This window comes from Dermacentor variabilis, chromosome 1 (assembly GCF_050947875.1).
Source record: "Dermacentor variabilis isolate Ectoservices chromosome 1, ASM5094787v1, whole genome shotgun sequence".
Taxonomy (NCBI): Eukaryota; Metazoa; Arthropoda; class Arachnida; order Ixodida; family Ixodidae; genus Dermacentor; species Dermacentor variabilis.
Window position 1 is genome coordinate 278636371 of NC_134568.1, and position 20054 is coordinate 278656424.

General features: G+C 48.5%; 1 protein-coding gene across 2 annotated transcripts in view; it reads right to left on the bottom strand.

The window, feature by feature from the left end:
• Nucleotides 1-20054, bottom strand: part of LOC142565493 (LIM domain-binding protein 2-like) — a 398298-nt gene that overhangs the window by 128037 nt on the left and 250207 nt on the right. For both annotated transcript variants that reach the window (XM_075676267.1, XM_075676266.1), the window contains exon 3: nucleotides 8308-8780. In XM_075676267.1, coding sequence (XP_075532382.1) covers nucleotides 8308-8780 — 473 coding nt within the window. The remainder of the gene's footprint in view (nucleotides 1-8307; nucleotides 8781-20054) is intronic.

The window sequence follows — 20054 nt, forward strand, 5'->3', positions numbered from 1 at the left end:
TGACGGTTTGTTCACATCTGTGAAGTGTCGTTCCGTGACAGTTTTTCGTCAATTTGTTTTCCGCATTTCCTTCCAGGAAGTGTTATAGGCGTGCCTGAAGCTCACTGTATCTCAGCTTCAAGTGCGTTAGCTGTGATCACTTTGCTGACAGCGATGAATCCAAGAGCAACGTTCTCAAGAGCGGAAAAAGGCTTACGCATACTTCGAAGCTGCTCAGTGACTCGTGATGTCGGGTCGGGTTCTGACTGCGTTTTCGTGCTGTGTGACCGTGGTTTGTGTTCTTCAGTACGTGAAACGCGACTTGTATGTCCTTGTGAATACATGCTGACAACGGCCGGTGCAATGTTTGAAAGGATCGCTTAGCAATGGCAACAGCAGCGACTGTTCGAACGATGACGTCCGTGCTAGTAGCACATGAATTGCATGCTCCAAGTTCGTTGCGGCCCTGTGTGGTCAGTGAGAAAGACCGAACGGCAAGCACCTGTTTTTATGTTTCTGAGTACGGATATCCTTGCCCAAGAAAAACGGTAGGACATAAGTATGCGTACTGTAAATAAAGCTTCTTACTGAGCGATGTGAATCGCATTGTTATCGCGCATTTCCGTTTTGATCACATCGTTGCTTCCGATATCGCATTAACATTGTGATCTATCCCAGACATTGATATGGAAGCATGCCTGCTGGCTTCGAGTGTGAGTTTTCGTTCGACAGCGATGTAGTTCCTTTTCATAACCGAGAGACATCGCTTGGACGCTGAGCAAGTAGTGCGGTCTAGAAAATGTATGACTGCGCACTTTTCGGTGTTACGTCGGTTGCTGTGGGTCACGCTCACATTAATTAAATTCTTGCTACGCTACCACTATTTTTCACAAAGTAAATTTGGCCATGAACCACATGCACTTATACTGTAACTAACGCACTACTTTTTGGCCGCGAACGTCGGGAGTGTCGCTTCAGCACAAGTCGGTTCAGCACTCACAGAAGGGCATGCTAATTTTGAAAATTATACCATTAACTTTGTTTTCACATTATTCTGAATTAACAGTGTTGTGTTGATTGATGTACTCTGTTAATTTGAGAGAGGCAGTTCTCATGTGAGCGAGCATGTGAGTCGTAATTCTGAAAACAGCACAGCTGCTCACTAGGCGGTTTCGAGGCACACATTATCGTGGTTATATATGTACTGGCAGCGTTTCTTTTTGTATGTCGCGAGCACGTTGGATGTCTTTCAAAGTTCTGCATTGTGCGTTTCTCAAACGTTTATGTATGCCATGGTTGATGTGCTTTCATTGACTTGTTTCGTTGAATTTGACGCGGTATTGTGTGCATATTTCGAAATTTGACCACTAGCATCTGCATAGAGAAATCTTCACGCAAGCTGGCGCGATAGCTCCTTTTATACTCCTGTTGCACATCGAGAATACTCCGCCCAGCGGGAAGTAAGAAAAATGAAATAAATAAATAAAAGACAGCCCATGGTTCCAAGCAAAAATTCCGCTCGCAAGGAGTAAAATTCTACTCCGATCATACGGAGTATGATAAACTCCCAACCGGAAGGCCGCTACAGAGGACAAGCATTATACTTCCACCTGAGAGTTATTTCCGTTTACAGTGTAGCTATACCGGCTTTTCCTCGTTAATCTCCCTGCGTTTCCTTCGTTTATCAATCTCTCTGAATCGGTTCAACCGGTTTCATTGCAATAGCCAATAAGACGATCGGCTTTCGGGACTGTTCGTGTCAGGATCGGAACCAAATGCCATTAGCGGCGACATCGTTTGTTCACAAAATACTACCTAGAGGCGATAGTCGTCTGCAAAGCATTTGGAGCGAACGCACGCCGCTCAATCCAGGTCGAGTGCCCCACGATATAGCAAGTTCGTTTAGATGCGCTTCAGTATAAATCTAACGTCTGCTAGGCGCTTGTTAGGTACATTTTTACTCCATGATAAGTTTCACGCCCCGCTCTTCCAACAATCGCACCCGAGTTATACCCCGCCTTTCTTTTTTCTCTCTCTTTTCTTTCTTTTGCGATGTTTGTGCTACAGCATAGATATATTTGTTTGCACTCTGTTGCAGCAACCAACCATTCTGCTGCGAACCGTACACTCCTTCTCGATACCATTGTTACATTATAGGTATTTTTTGTCATATGTGCATTTACAACCTCTTTTTCGATGCACTACAGGGGTCCCTTTCTCGACCATGCACGAACGCGTCCACACTGAAGGACATCATGAAAGTACGATACTGCGGTCATATATTTGTTAACATCTAAACAATTGAACTGAGGTAGTGCGGCTGAAGCTATTTGCATTAGCAGTCGCAGTCGCAATGAATAACGGATTTTGCAGTAACGAAGTATGAGTAACGTAACGAGGACTTCCCCTCAATCACGTACCGCCGCGCCGAAAGCATCCTTTCACGGCGCCGTTAATTGATCGGTCGATGCTCGCGCGATAACTTCCACTGACAGACATAGACGATTTACAGCGCCCCCGCATGGGAGCTGCCATTAACGAGCACGTAACTGCGCCGCCATCATCTGCCTTCTGGCGTCTTTTGGACAGCATACAATGCATTGAGTTAATCCTGAAAGGCGCTGTTTTTGCTGTTGGGCGAATAATTTGTTTTCCAGTGACACAGTGATTTCGATAGAAATCGTGAACGAAACGTTAATGGCTGTTTATAATTCACACGTGGTCTTATTTCGGTCTGATGATGCACTAATAGTACTCTATCTAGGCGTGTACGCCGAGATAGAGTACAATAGGGATAGTGTGTCGCTTCTGACGAAGCAATTGACACACGATTTTGCGCAGACAGAGTACTGATAGTTTTTATGTTACTTCAATGGTGCGTAATTCGTCGTAACAATGCTTACGTTCGCGAAGTCTGTTGGTTTTGTCTTCACTCTCCCTCTAGTTGCAACAATCGGTACTAAACACGCAAGGGACCGATACGCCCGGATACACATGAACAGCGAGCACAAATACAAAAAAAGCCGCTCATGCATAGGGACGTGTCCACTGCGTTACGCTACTGTTATGTTAGCTTATCGGTCATGGAATTAGCAATTCGGGCTAAGATTCGGGTGCTGTGTGACATGTACCTCAAATTCGCTATCTATTTCATGCTTCGATGAAACAGCATTACGTAGATTTTTGGTGATGTGTCACTTGTTCTGAGAACATTTGTTTGTGCTGAAATATCAACATTTCTTATCGGTGTACTTCCCTTAACATAGCTGGGAATACATGTTTATGTGACCAGGGGGACGTCTTCAGTTCAGCGCGTTCCACTACGGTTACTGCGTGCTCACAATCATCGCATTCCTTTGTCTATCTCTCTCACTCTCGTCTTCATGTTCCCATTTTCCTTTCTCCCAGCGTAGGGTAGCCGACCGGACTCTTGACTGGTTAACATCTCTACCTTCTTATCACTCACTCACTCACTCACTCACTCACTCACTCACTCACTCACTCACTCACTCACTCACTCACTCACCACGGTTAGGCTTCTTTAAAGGGACACTAAAGGCAAATATTAGGTCAAGCTAAGTGGTAGATTAGTACTCGAGAACGTGTAAGGTGTCAATATTATGGCGAAAAAGCTTTAGTAATGGAGAAATTGAGGTAAATGCAGGACACGATTAGAGACTTCCCTGGTAAAGAGCCACTAACGAGCGGCCACTAGCCCGATGACGTAGGCACTCTTCTTTATAATTATTTAACTAGTACTTAACGACTCGCAATAAAAACACATTATATTGCATTAAAATACAAAAGAAAATTTTTATTGTCCAGTTCTATTAGACTAAGAAAAGAAAGAGCTCACTGACGTTTATTTATTTATTTATTTATTTATTTATTTATTTATTTATTTACAGATACGGCAGCCCAGAAGGGCTATTGCAGGAGTGGGTGAATACAATATGTGGAAAATACAACTCACAATACAAAAGAAGCATATGTGAGTAACATGGCTAAAGGCCGGGAGCACTCAATAGCATCTCCAAATTCTTTATGTGGTAAACAACGGATGGAACCAAGCAGATCATTCCAGAGTTCAATAGCTAGGAAAAAAAACTGTATTAAATGTGTTGGTGCGAGCAAAAAAGAGCGATAAATTTAAGTGATTGCTGTTTTTTGTGATTAGGGGCTTTGCACGGGTCAGATATGTGTTAGGGGAAACATAATGTGGAGAGTAAAATAGTGTAGAAGTCTCAGAGAATTAATGTGACGACGGTGGGAAAAAGGGGTTAAACCGCGAGCATACGCAGATGAGATGACGGTGAAAACATTCTGTCATAGCGGCGGTATGTGAAACGAACCGCCTTTTTCTGAACAGATTCAATTTTGTGGATGTCCGAAATTTTGTAAGGGTTCCATATGGTAGCCGCATATTCAAGAATAGGTCTTACAAGTGTTTTGTATGTAATGAGTTTAGTTTCTTTCGGGGCAGCACGTAAAGTTCGGGTTAGGTAACCAAGTTTCTTTAGTGCTTTGTTGCAAGTTGTTAGAATATGTTCAGACCAAGATAACCTTGGAGTGAAAAGGAGGCCTAAATACTTATTCATATGCGCGCGGCAGAAAAGTGGATTTATAGGAGTAATTGAAATATGAGAAATTGGCATGCTTGTAAGAGGACATTATGACTGTTTCTTTTAAGTTAATGTTCATTTCCCAGAGTTCGCACCATTCACAAAAACTTATAAAAGATTGATGCAGAGTGTTATGACCGTTAGGTGTAGAAATGACATGGTAGAGAACGCAGTCGTCAGCGTAAAGCCGAATTTTTACTGCCTTGACAACGACGCGGACGGTTGAAAGCTTTCTTTTTCTCCACTCTGCGACGCCCTTGCGTTCCCGTTTTAGTATAGTTTCGTTATTGCGTAGTGCTGCGCTGGTTTTGCTGGCTAGCGAAACTCACACAAAGTGCGAGCACCAGAGAATGCTACGTCCACGCGATGTCGCGGGATTCCCGAACAGTCCACGCCACTTCACCAAGAGCAGCTGCTGCGGCGAATCAAACGCTCTGTCTCAGCTCGGTTTCTCCATAGCCGCATGTGTGCATTTTGAACAAGCAGTCGGTCTGTCTGGCGCCGTTTTACTCACCGACGCCAGTAAAGGGCGGTGATGGCGTATTCAACGTGATCACTCCACGCTCGGGGGCGGGCAATTATAGTTGCGCTAAAGGTAAGCGGACCCATCAGATGCAATTTTCTCGAAAACTAAGTCTTTTCTTGGCGCTAAACAAGAGCTGCGAGGCTTCAGGAACGTTATTTTAACAGTCCACGTGGACTTAGTATTTGCCTTTAGCGACCCTTTAAAGCTAAGCAGTTATATTTCGTAGAACCACTCTATATACAGTGGAAAAACTTTTTTTTTTCTGTTCGCAGGTAAATATAATTCAATTCTGGCGATCTACGTGCCAAGACCACGATCTGATTATGAGGCATGCCGTAGTGGGGGACTTCAGAAATTTGGACCACCTGGCCGTGTTCTATTAAGTGCACCTAAACCTAAGTCACGACCATTTCTGCGTTTCGCCCCCTCCGAAAACGTGCCGCCACGGCCGGCATCGAACCCACGACCTCGAGCCCCTGCCAGACGTACGCGTCCGCACGCGCCGCGTTCGCTCGACGTCATTTCGTGCACGGCGGCGGAAGAGGGCACGCATCCAAATGATGCCCGTGTCACCGCGCGTCTACGCGCGCTTCGTTACGGCGACGCAGTGTTGCTAGGTTGCCGTGTTCAAGACAGCCTAGCCTTCGCTCAGCGGCCACGTTAAGCAATGCGTTAAAGATGCCCAACAGAGCACAACAAGTTCTAACTTAAAATTCCCTTTTCTATTTTTCAAAGAGATTGCATGACTTTTAGTGGTTCAATAAGCGCAACTGCAACTTCATGCGAATATTGTGAACCTGAGCGAAACCTGCAGCAGCATCGGCGCTTAATGCAGCCGCTATATGGCCGAAGACTTCGGTGACGGCCATGATCGACCACAAAACACGCGTGGCACGCGCGTGCCGTGTCGGTTTCGACCGGCGGCGGCGTGGTGGACGTTTCTAGTCGGCGCCGGCGCGCGGCCATTTTTGGTTGGCGGTGGCGGCGGTGGCGGCGGCAGCGGCGGCAGCGGCGGGCAAACCGAAATGAAAAATTTAAAAAGCCGTTTGGCTACATCGTTCTTTGCTAAACTGGTTGAAATTCTGGCCTTTTCATACTAAGGGCTGAGAGGACCGAATACAGAGGCGCTGGAAGTGAGAGAAATACAAATCGTTTTGCGAGTATTTTGCTCTTCAGCCGACACATTTAAAAAGAAATTGGACACATACCTTAAAGCGTCTATGTTGAGTGTGTTTCTATATTCCTTTCCCCACGAATATGCAGAGCCTTGCTGTTGCGTCGTAGCCGCAATCGTTTTCTTTTTTGCTATGCCTCGGTTTATAAGAGGTGTTTACCGTTGAGCAAAGAGTCAGTGAATTCGTCTAGAACAGCTAAGCCAGCACCGACGCACATGACACCCTCTAGGTATGTTAACCTTGCTTCCACTTGTTCTGAATGAGATTCTGTCCATACAATATGCTTTACGGAAAAAAAAGAAAAAGAGAACAGACCCTTTCTATTACCAACTTTTGCTGGGTTCAGCTGTTAAACTGTCAACCAATCAGCAGATGTTATAACGCACATTGCCGACTGGACAATAAGTGAAATCACTTTTTTTAAATATTATGTAACTTTTCTTATAACGCCCTTTCTCCCTCAAGAAAAAAAGAATCAAAATACTTTTTTTTCTGCACCAGGTGAACATTTTTTTTCAGCTGAGATATGTTATGATGCAATAGAAAACAAACTTTCTCAATTTGTTAACTCGTCATCACCAGGTTAAATGAACGAAGTGTGGATAAGTAGAAATGCAGGCATTGATCGGATGCACAATTATTTTTAAAAAAAAGTTCTTTTTTAACCTGCACGTCGAAACTGTTTTATAGTTCAGTGCAGCTATCGGTGTCAATTGCATTCAATTTTTATATGAATGGTAAAAGAAACAGCACCATGCAGTAGACATGTAAAAATATATTCTTACATGTAGCAATGTAGAAAAATTTCTTCGAATGCAACGGCCGGAACAACGCGAAAACTTCCAATCGGCATCTTAAACACATCGGGACCAGAAATTTCTGTCTTGCTACAAGTTGCATTTGTCGCGTTGATGCTGCTGTCAGACATCGCCGATTCTACCTGCAACTACAGTGCCCACGACCCTCAAGCCGTGATTCCGACGTTCCGGGGCCGCGGTTTCTTCATGTTGCGCTATATTGTGCATTTGAAGAAGTTTCGGAATCCCGCGTTGAGCTGACTTGTGACGACACGCATGCGCAGAGGCGTGGAGAGCAGGGTTACTTTTGCTTGTATTCTACTGTTCATTGCTCCCCTGCTTGACATGATTCTATGTTTGAAACAGGCAAATAATTTAACAAGACAACACAAAATCTTAACCGAAGCTAGACCGAGTTAAAAAAGAATTCCTTATTCCTATATAAATGGCGCGCTGATCTTGCCAACGCGCCGATCAGCTTCCGTCGGCGGCAGCGGTTCAGCGAGAATTCACAAATTTCACAATTCACAGAAGTCACAAATAGTACACTCTAGTCACAACACACGCAGCTTGCACGCCGCGCAAGGAGTCAATCCGGAAGTTACGTTGGTCCGCCATAGTCGCGTGGGAATCGCGCGGGTGACGCGCGTAGAAGCTTCCGGCGCGGGGGTAAAAATTCTAGCAGTGCTATGTCTCGACGCCGCCGCGCGTCAACACGCGAAACGGGAGTCCGCGCGTGCCGTTCTACTCGCCCAGACGCGGTTCGGCGCGCGTAGACGCGTTCCAACGCGTACGGTTGAGCCTTGACGCAGCCCTGGGGCTCGCTTTAGCAGCGGAACGCCATAGCCAGGCTGCCGCGGCGGGTGATTTTCGCAAGTATGTGCAGCTGTTCGCAACAAACCAACTAAAAAAGGCTCGCACAGCAGACGTGCTAGGGTTTCGCTTGCTGGTGTCCCGTTTACAGAGACCGCATTTTTGTCAGAAAGCGTTATAATTCCGGTGTGTCACGTCACATATTGGACCATATTTGTGCACCACGTTCGCCTCTTGGCAAAACAAGCTCGTCGCTTCTTGCGCAGATACAGACATTCAAGTGCACTCAGAAGGCAAGCAATGACATAAGATCAGGTGGCGTCCTAGACCTCGCGCTCCGCGAACTAACCGCTGTGCACAGTCTAGCGAGGCGTACGATGTTGCAAAATGCTCACCCATGCTCGAGGGGCCGTCCGTCGGGCATCGTGTGTGGCGGAGGCCCCGCCATGGGGTGCGGGGGCCCTCCCGGGTGGGGCGGAGGGGGACCGTGGTGCGGGGGCGGCCCATGGTGCATGGCCGCCGGCCCGTGGCCCATGAGCGCCGGGTGGTGGTGGGGCGGCGGCGCGGGCCCCTTCCAGCTGCCGTCAGGCTCCATGCCGCCCGGCCCCCCGTGTGGCGGAGGGGGCCCGTGCGGCGGAGGAGGAGGGGGTCCGTGGGGCGGCGGCGGCGGAGGGGGCCCATGCGCGGGGCTGTGCGCCGGCCCGTGCGGGGGTCCGTGTGCGGGTCCTCCCGGCCCGGGAGGCCCGTGTCCTGGCCCGTGGGCGGGGCCGTGCGCCGGCGCCTGTGCCACCAGGCCCGGCCCGCCACCGGAACCCGTCGGGCTGTTGCGCACGCAGTGCCGCGGGCTCACTGTGCCGGTGGCCAGTTCCTGCAGGGAGAAGATGCCGCATGAACACACCCATGCCGCTATTCAGGTATAAACGTTTCGGCAAGCGCGAATGAACAACAGAAATGACGTATACGAGGGCGAGGCTGTTAGATACGGTACCGTTTCCTGAGCCTACTTCGAGTTCACCAGACCACATTGAATCGCGCCACAGCTAATTAAGAAGCGCAGAAGCACGGATACCACATTCAAGAGGCGCGGCACGTGCAAACAAGTTGGCGGCCCCCACCTCGTGTGCCGCAGGTGGAGCTATTCAGTGCTTGACTCTTCCTGGAAGTGAAGCGAGAGCCTGGCACTGTTGCAGGTAAAGTGGGTCCCGAAGCAAGACGGCTGTAATGCACCGTGAAAACCTGGCAGCGTCGCCCCCACCCGCCTATTGTGACGGCGCATTGCAAGTCAGCAAGGCAAGACCGCAGGGAGAAGTAAGCCCTCGGACAATTGAGGACCAAGCAGCAACCCTCTCCGCCGGGTGTGACACCATCACACGGGCGCCTACCATTGGCCGAAAATGGCGTCACCTGAGCGGGCTCTCCCATTGGCCGACGGTGACGTGTCTTCGAGACACCGAAGGGCTTAAAAAGACACAGACCGAGAGCATTCCTAGAGCATTCCAGAGCATTCCTTGATTTATCTCTTTCGAGCTTCTTGCCACGGGCCGCAGCGTCCGAGTTGCTGCCGGCCCGTAATGACTTTACGACTGTTAATTGACTCTCACTGTAAATAATGTAAATAAACCTCCCAAGTTTTCATCCCGACGTCCTCCTCAACTCCTACAAGGCCCAGAAGTTATTTACTTTTATTTTTCTTTTAAGTTTTCTCACCATCATCATCAGAGTACTATGTAATAGCTTGCCTAGTCGTCTCATCGGTTTTTATCAATTCAGTTAGTTATTCAGTTGTTCAGAAATTATGTTTTCTTACGTTCATAGGTTCAGTTGCTTTACAGGTCGTGGAGATAACTGTGAGTATAATAGAAGAACGTGCGCGTCAGGTTTTTCAGTATAATGACTTTAACTAAATATGAAATCTTAGAATGGCAATTATGCAATTTAACAGAACAGACACACACAATTTTAACTTGCTCCAGAGAGGGTGACAAGATTCTTCGTGTACGTCACCCCAGTGCACCGGGATATTCCTGAACTTTGCCTAAAGTTAGCTCGGGCGCCACACAGATACGGCGTTATAAGCATGAATACACGCACAAAGTCAAATAACCGCGTGAAGTTTTCGCGTTGCTTTCCAGTGCAATTTGCGGGCTCACGGCACTGTCTAAATACCGGTGCAAATGTCCGCGAGAGGTTGGGGTGATTGCCCTTTAAAAACCTAACAGGACGGTTCTATTCGAAGCAGCTACCGTGTCTTGGCTTATTACTGTGCAGAAGTCAGCAACAGTCCAATTAAAAGCGGCGCTTAAGGTTTGCCAAAAGCGCCTGGCCTTAGATTTTGTCTGCACTTAAGTGTACAGCGCACACCACAGCCAAATGCGAAACTAGTAAGGAAAGAGCATGTGGGGCTGACTGACATACAATTAGCCACGCGCACCCAGTTGAAGCACGAGAATCTCGTGGTGCGCTTTTTCGATAGCCAAGGCGCATGATTCACCAATGACTACACTATACAGGGCTCGTAGCAAACACCCAAGAAGGTGCATAAATCTTCCTGTTCGGCAAGCGTGACAACGATTGAGGTACATGGGCCACTCCATTTGGAGCATGTCGTGGGTGTCAGTCCACCCGCTCGTACCAGCACGTGTGTCGCGACGCTACACGGCCGCCTTTCTGCCATTACTTCAGATACTAGAGCGAAGCTATCGTTACAACTAGAAATGCTCGAAAATGTAAACGTAGGAAGTGAAACGTTTGGAAGAGCTTAGCTGGAAATTGGGCTGCGATTCTTCAAGCCCGCATATGAACACCGGGATTTTTCTTTTCTAGAGCATGTAAGACAACAGCAAAGCAAAATCAGTTAGAAAGAAAGAGAAAACATTTATCCAAGAGTGACGGCGCTTGGAAAAGGAGGCATAATTAACAGAGTGTACCCTTGATTGATTGATTGATCCGTCTTTTGTCGTACTAACATGAGCGGAAGGGTGAAAAACTAAATGTAGAAAAGTTTCATTTGCATAGTTGCGGATGTACCGCGTGTGTGCCAGCTAACGTTGGCCAATCTATTAAAAAAAAAACACCAACAAACAAACACGGAGCCAGATACGGCTATGACCTACGGTGCTCCGCCGGCAAAAGTCTGACGACCAAATACCCTAGGTCTTCAAATTGTATCTTGCACCATATATCTTAAATGTTTTTATTTTCTTTTGTTTTTCTTTTAACAGCTTAGATAGCGTTAGCTGGGCCACCCTATTTAATGCTGTCGATTGTTCAGGAAACACACCAACATGCGCATCTCAATTTGCTGGTTCTCTATATCTGTAATTGCCGGCTGAAGCTACGCCAATACACTGCACATGTGTGCAGAGGTGCCACCGCGAAACTTCAAAGTTCTCTGCTGCAAAGGCCGCCGATTATGTACTTCCCAGAGGGGAAAATTTGCACGTGCGCTACTCATCTGTTTCCTTTAATCTCACAGTATTTCCTTCTCGAAAAATAGAATCAACGGAAAATAGCGAAGAAAAAGAAAGAGCGCTTTTTCTTAGTCTTTGTGCATTCCGCTTGTTAATTGGTGCATCTACGTAGCAATATGGCCGCTCACTACAGTGACATGATGGGAGTGGCAGAAACAGTTTCTAATAAACGGAAAATGAGACATCCACAATTGCTACAAAGGTAGCTCAGATGGTAGAGCGGCTGCCCCGGAAAGGCGGTGATCCCGGGTTCGAGTGCCGGACCAGGACGAATTTTTCTTCAACTACGAGGCTTTTCTTTCGAGGAACCCGTATGGGCTTCATTTGTAGCAATTGCTACGATTCAGTGGATGTCTCATTTTCCGTTTATTAATTACTTCCCTCCACCCTGCGCGTTTCCGCAGAACTATTACGTCAAACTCTTGCCTTTGCTTCGAGTTGTCGATAAATTCGGCTTCGCCCTGCCGTCTGCTAGCCCCCTTGTTAGCTCAGATGGTAGAGCGGCTGTCCCGGAAAGGCAGTGGTCCCGGGTTCCGAGTCCCGGACCAGGACGAATTTCTCTCCAACTATGTAAAATTTCGAGGAACCCGTTTCCTTTGCTATAGGAATTGCTACGATTACGTCAGGAACAGTTTCTATTAAAAATGGTCACGAGGACACAGTAGTGGGGACTGTGGAGAAGGTTGGCGCCCAACTGGAGTGTACTACAATATATCTTATTACACTCTAGACCAAGGTGGGCTCTAGCGAGAGCGCAGACTGCTCTAGGTCAAAGCCTGGCGCTCGCGCCGGCTCCAGTCCGGCTGTGCGCGCTCTAGGACGTTGCAGTTTCGCCGCGGCAGATGGCAGCACGAACTTGCGATGCTAGCGGTGCTTTCGATCCGCGCTATCATTGCACGGCATCCGCACGGACTCCAAGATCGGCACTGCGCCGCGACGATCTTCCCGCGCCGCATGGCAACATCAGAGGCATCGATCGGATGCCACTTCAACGAGTTGCAACCTACGCAGCTCTCTGGTAGATGGCGCAACAGGCTTAAGACCGCTGAAAGACTGCGCGTGCGACACTCCTCTGACACTTCTGTCGGGAAGTATGCAATCCACCGCGCAAATATGGAGACAGGAAAGAAGCGCCCGCGGTTTGAAACAATAATAGACTGGTTCCCATTTCATTTTGCGAGTGTACACTGAACTTCTTTCATTAAAAGAAAGAGAACATCGTTTCTGAAACTTATAATTGAGAATTCAATAATCGTTTAGATGTTGCACATATGTGGAGCACGCGGCAGCTCAGAAATTGAACAGATGGACATTAAGGGAAGGTCGCGGTACGTTGGCAGATTGACTTGAATGAATAAAATTTATATGGGGTTTAACATATGAAAGCAAAAAAAACTATAAGACATGCGGTAGCGGATCCCGATTAGTTTCGACCACTCGGACATCTGGCGTTATTTAAAGGGTCCCTCACCAGGTCTTGCCATTTTGATCTGACAAGCGCAGTCCATGCAATGCGCGCTAACGAGCGTGTCTGCAAAGTATTGCATCGCTACGCGCCGCGGAAAGAGCTGAAATTTCAAACTCAACGCTGTTTGCCCTTCTCGCAGGCGTCGCGCTCCCAGCCGGAAAGTCGACGTTTATCGCACAAGTGCGCCTACGTACATGGCAGCGCTGTGACGTCGCTCACAGTGGCACGCGATTTCAAGAATTATTCAAGGCAATATCTGTTATTTGTGTAATTTCACCACCTGACCCCCCCCCCCCCCCCCAGGTGGTGAAAAACTTATCTGCTGGATTCCACATTGCAACCGACAGCACGGATATGGGACGCAGTTCAAAACGCGCAGGTTGCTTGAGTCAGACTTCAGAGATCCTATTTGAGTGCAATATTTGGCGACATCTGACGTCTGACGTTTAACTTCTTATGTCACGACAGAAGCTGGCAGCGTGAAATTTGCACGCGAGCAAAGCAAACTACGATAGCAGGACCATCACACTTCTGTATGGCGTGCCCTGACCGAGCCGCCATACACGTATGGTTCCTTCAAGGCTTTACACAATACGCAGATATTCATCACGGAATTATGCATGCACTAATCATACAGCGCTGGGTATTGCGGCTGAGGCTGTAAGCTGCTCAGAACGGTGCAAAATGTTCTATCACCAGTAGGAAGACGCACATTTATGGAGACAAAATATGAAAACGCGAGTGCATTCAGATTTACATCGATAGTAAAGAAAACACGAAAGCACAAAAGAAATATAATAATAATAATAATAATAATATTTGGGGTTTTACGTGCCAAAACCACTTTCTGATTATGAGGCACGCCGTAGTGGAGGACTCCGGAAATTTTGACCACCTGGGGTTCTTTAACGTGCACCTAAATCTAAGCACACGGGTGTTTTTCGCATTTTCGCCCCCATCGAAATGCGGCCGCCGTGGCCGGGATTCGATCCCGCGACCTCGTGCTCAGCAGCCCAACACCATAGCCACTGAGCAACCACGGCGGGTCACAAAAGAAAGGAAGAAAAAAAGGAAGGAAGGAAGCTGTTGGTAGGAATAAATCGCGGATCCTATCGAACAACCAAACAAGGACGAGAATCATCTGGTCCTTGCTTTGATCTAAACAAGAAAACGGGTCTAGGATGTCCTCTGGAAACATAGCACTAAGCTGCATATTAGCACCGTTGCCAAACATAACCGTTCACTGAGGACATTCTAAAATTATAAAGAACCTTTTAATATTTCAAGAGAGCATTCACGGTTTTGAAAGTAAGCTTTCCCGCAGTGCGTAATGCTTCTCGCCTGCTTTCGCCGTCGCGGAATGGTGCAGGGGCCAGCATTGTTGTGAAGCACCCCCATCGTCATTTCCGTACTTAATTTGTTTTGTTGCATTTAATCAATCAATTAAAGCCTCCTGGAGAAATTGAGAAGACGTCCTCTTCTCTGCAGCAATATTCTGTACAGCGAAGCATGCCTGTCGTCACCATTAGGCTTGCTTCAAGGAACAGACATTTGAAGCAAAGTGTTAAGGGGAATTGCATGGACAGCGATGTCTGCAGCACAGGTATCCACTAACTACAGGCAAATCCATGGCGAAATGAGGGTAGCGGGAAGAAGAAAGGACTCCAGCGTTTGCTTGTAACTAATTTCAAAGCAATCAACACTTTTTTATTTAAATGCAGGAAAAAATGAGACTCTGTGAACACGCATAATCGCTGCTAATTGTGGTTCCTGTTGTCCATGAATCCGTGGCGTAATGGTTTCAATATCGAGCTTTTTTGCGAGAGGTCTAACCTTCGGATCTGCCATCCGACAAATTTTACATAATTGTTTCAAACGCAGTACTTTGCTGAAAATAATTGTTGAAAGTTACAATGCTGTTTGAAGCCAGAAGAACGAAGTTTAAGCAAATCCATGTACGAGGGAGAATCAGAAAGTCTTTGTCCATATATTTTCTTTTTTTTTTGTCCAATTACGGCTGTGAATGCGAAGTCAACATATCCAGTCCCGCGGTGGACCTTTCTTGGACCGGCCCGGGCTTATCTACCGGTAGCTCCGCGGGACGGCACTGCTGTTAGTTGTTGAAGATGGCAGTTGTCCTTCACACGTCCACGGCGTACGAGCAACGAAGTGTGATTCGTTTTATAAGGAGCAAGGAGACCAACGCCCATCGAAATCCATAGGGAAATGGAGCCACCATACAGACCGGACCACGTGGTGCGGACCTCATCCTGTAAGAGTTGTCGGACGATCTCGCCACTGCCACCAGTTGTAGGGGTTGTAGGTCGTAGGGAGGAACTTGGGGGGTGGGGACAAGACTAGGCGAGCAGGATTTATTTACATATTTTTACATTTGAACAAGATACATTCGACAGTCCAGCGTGACTCCCAAATGGAGCACGCAAGACGAAGCATACAGCATGCGAGCACGAAGTTCCAAACGCACTGCTTCTCGAGCAGGAGCACACAGCTCACGAGCACGATCACAGAGCACACTGACGAGCACACCTAGCAGCCGAAAAACAGCTGCTTATAAACACTCCGTGCTCCCTAGATCCCTAGGTGAGGGAAACGTTCGACCAGTCAACATAGCCGAGCCGCCTTTGAGCGGGAGGATTTACACACACACGTACGCACTGGTTTCACTGCCCCCACCGAGGTGAGACGGGCTTCGCAGAACTTGGGGCTTACGTCTTGACCAAAGGAGGCGCCTCTTATTCCCCAAGCTGACCCTCGCAGCGTGGCCGCCGGTTCTCCATTGTCTTGCGTCCTGGAAGGCGCGTGGGACGTTGCCGCCAGATACATTCCCTCGGGAACTCCCCCGCTCACGGCAGATCAGATAGGCGGTGGCGTGTTCAGTCACAAAGCCTGGTTCGTCGAACTCATCTCGGCAATCCCGCGACGAGGAGTCGCGGACGCGGCGTATTGTCCTCCGCACACAGTAGACTTAGTGGCGCCGTTTGGCGGGAGAATGACGGTGGCTTCGCAGAAAATGCCGACCCTGCTGCTGCAGCTGGCTGAGAAACCTTGGATGTCGGCATCTCGGCAGGCCATTCCTAACAATCCCTTGTGATTTCCACGTTTTTGGTCCACTGAAGTTCTTGGCAGGACAGCGATTCACGTGCAACGATGAAGCCAAGGGAGCAGCCCGACGGTGGTTCCACAGGCAGCTGGACGAATTCTACCACAGGGGCATCTCAAATTTAGTGCTGCGATGGGACAAATGTTTGAACCGGTACGGGGACTATGTGGAAAAATAGTGTGAGGTACGTAGAATAGTACGCATATTTGTAATTACCTGTATGTACCTTATTTTGGCTAATAAAAGATAGGGGCAAAGAATGTCTGATTCGCCCCTCGTACCAATCATCATTCCCCTGCTGGCTGAATCGCTGCCGTAGACACTAGCGCCACAATTCCCTCTAGTCACTGCATGAAACTCTATGCCTCCACGTACTGCAGCGTCCCTCGCCACCAGATTGTGGTTCTGGAACGTAAATTTATATTAACCTAAAATGGTCGTCCACAGATCCACCCACGCATTTTTCATCAAAAACGAAGGGTCCATGCCATCGCTGCCAGTTTACAGAGTCACTGTGGCTAGAGAGGGATGTTTCATTCAAGACCGAAAAAGGAGGGTCCGTTTAATTTGGACCTTCGCCTACGAGAAAACCAACTTACCGGTTGAATACTTCGAAAAACAAAGTACACTTCATTTATTCCATTCAGTTTTGGGACTCACAGTAGATGTAAACTCTATAAAATGCTGAGCAATGTTGTGCAAATGTAGTTTCATCACCACAGTCTTCTGCTTGTGGAGTAGTGGCCACCAATTTACGCAGTCTCCTCAATCTCGTTCAACAACGTTTCTCGACTCATCCGCACCGCACTTCGGCTAAAATTTGCAAAGAATACCCGCATTATTCTGTGGCGCGCTTCTTCGCGCGATTCGGCCTAGTCAACATTTGTCAGGCGATGAGAAGGCCCAGCCCCTTCCACCGCACTAGCGTATACATGCATATGGCCCAGAGTTGCACAAGAATCCGCCATCTTGGGCTCCAATGTTACGCAGGGAAGCCACTTCCCGTACGCGTAGGAGCCGCGCTTGCCTAGACGGTATACCGTCAGGAAGGCAGTATCTTCCTTTCTTTCGTTTCTTTCTTTCTTTTTTGGAGCTACGAATAGCACTAGATGTTTCACCTGACGTTTACGTACCAGATTTTTACGTATAAGCGCCGACGTGTCTAATGACGAACAGTGAAAATGCATCACACGCTAAGCCTATGTGCCGGCGAACGGTGGGAGCGTCTGTGAACCTTTCGTCGTTCACGTCTGTGAACTACCAAGCTTTCAAATAATAGCTGCAACGAAAAGACAAATATCACTGTCGCACGGACAACCAAATTCCCTTCACTACTCCATATCTCTTTGGAGCCGGCCCAAGTCCGACCTGTCACGGCCCACATGCAGCAGCGACTGCGTACAGTCGGCGGCGCACCATGGCGCACGGCCGATTTTCCGCGTGGCACGGCGTTGAGGCATGGCCACATTAGCGGAAAAAAAGCGCGCCGCGAAAACACGCGAGCGGCAGCATTTTCTTGGCGCGGAGCGAATGGATATCTACTAGGGTGGTTGCTTGGGCTAGTTGGTAATTCATGATCAAAAACACGTAAAGCGCGAAGGACAAGGACAGCGATAGACGACATACACAGCGCTGTGTATGTCGTCTATCGCTGTCCTTATCCTTCGCGCTGTACGGTATTTTTGAATGGATATCGCAGCTATTTCTTTTGCGGCATGCCGCTCGCCGCCGATCAGGGAGACCAATGAGGAGCTGCCACGTAATCAGCGAGGGCAAACGCCACCAGGAAGCGTCAAGATAGCCACACTGTTAAGAACGGCCTGCTCAGGTGCAAGTTTTGCCAGCCAGTTGCGACAGCGGCGGCAACCTTTGCTTGGAACGCCACCGTTAGGCTCTAGCCTCGTCGCCATTGTGACTAAACGCGGTCGGCGGACCAACTATTGTTACTGAGCCTGCCACCACCCACCTGGTCGGCCGCGAGCGGGGGAGCTAGTGCCCGCGGGAACGTCTACTGATGCCTCTTCCCACGCGCCGTTCGGGACGCAAGACAATGGGCTACCGGCCGCGCTGCGGGGGTCAGCTCCGAGTTCTACGAAGTTCGTGTGACGTCGGTTCCGGACCGTGAATCTGTGAGTGTGTGTGTGTGTGTGTGTTTGTAAGCCGTCCCGCCGAGATACGGCTTGTTTACGATGCCTGGACGAACGTTTCCGTCACCTTGGAATCGAGGGGGGACTGAGTGTTTACAAACCGCTGTTGTGCGGATGCTCGGGGTACTTTCTCAAGCAGTCATGCTAGACTGATGTAGATACTGTAAATAAACCCATGTTCCTCGTTCTCGATGAGAAGCAGTCCTTCCCTTCAAAAACGTCCTCAGCGTAGATAAGTTGGACGATCATGGGCCAGCTACCTTCTAATTCATGCCCGACTCCAATCTTGACGAGTTACGAACGGTGGGATTGAGCCTCGAATCCTGACAACACGGATATTCATGCCACAGCGGACACCATCTCTCAGCGTTACTGATCACAGCGCCGTTGTCAGATGGGAAGAATACTTGGCACCCGAAGGTGCCGCGTCCCAGAGCTTACATATACTCATCAACCGAACATCATTCGGTACATTGACCCTAGCGCTCCCCCTCTACCAGGGTTGACTGGGAGGGGGGCTTTGGTTCGGGCCAACGGTCCTTCCCGGACAAGGGGGCTGCTCTGGTGCAGCACAAATGAGTTACTGCATTCAACACACAAACAGCCATGTCGGTCTTACAGGACACGAGCCTGACTGACCTTCGGACTGCCTTGACACAAAAGAGGTCAAGGCATACAACCATGGAGACCACCAAAGCCATCCGCGGAGCAGCACGACTACACGAGGGTTCGCCACTACCGGCTCTCGGCTCCACTGAGCCAAACAAAACCCCGTGGATTGAGTGGTACACACGGCCGACCTTGGGAGGATGCATCATAAACTAATGGAGAGATTTCCACTTGACTCATCAAAAATCACGGCAGGACGAGCCTACACAGCCGCAACAAAGGGAAGTTCATTGAACAAGCTCGCGTTTGTGCACATAATTACCATAGCAACATATAGTAAACACGAAACTTGCACACCAACAATTAACTTTTAGCAGCGAATATGACTATGGTTTCATACGAAAGACATATTTCAACAATCACAAGCATAACAACAGTAGGTAATCGAGCAACTGAGAGAATAATTCATAAGAGTGGGTAATGTCGATTTCGACGGTTCGAACCATTCATACACAGGCCATCCATGTGACGCACAGAATTTAATGAACTAACTGAATTTCTCAAGCAAAATACGTGGTAAAATCGTAAACTACGAAATACACACAACCTACAGAAATTATAGATCCCGGATTGTAATTCGAATATACGAGAAAACATAATTCTGTTACGCAAATCTCAAAGAAACCCCGTTTCCAGGATTTCCACAATTCATAGACCGACTGCGGGGTAAGCTATTTGCGCACGCCGGCGCGTGGGTGTCTCGGGGGTCATGGATTGGCGCGTCCGGTTCCTCACAATACTTCCAGCTGGCGCTCGCCTCCAGCGCATCGCGGCCCACGCACAAGGCCGGGTTCCTGCCACAAAGCCCGCCTTCGTGCATAGCGTTCGCTGCTAGCGTTTCCCGATAAACATTACGAATACATACGCTCCAGTTGCCGGGAAGCGTGAGAAGCATTCAGGGATCTTTGAATGCTATCGCGTTTCACTCTCAAAGGCAAATCTTAAAGGGACACTAAAGGTTACTATTAAGTCAACGTGGACTGTTGAAATACCATCACAGAAACCTCGAAACGCTTGTTTCGTGCCAAGGAGAGACTTACTTTAAGAGAAAACGCGTTCTGAAGCGTCCGCGTACCTCTAGCGCAGTTCAAATCGCCCGCCCTCCGATCGAGGAGTACTGACATCATGGTCTCATAGTGACGTTGCGCCATCGGTGAGTAGAACGGCGTCCGCAGACGGCGCTACGGCTTTTCTGCGCAAAACGCGAACGCGCGGCCAGAAACAGAGCCAAGACAGAGCCGACAGCAGAGCGAAAGCGGGAGTATGG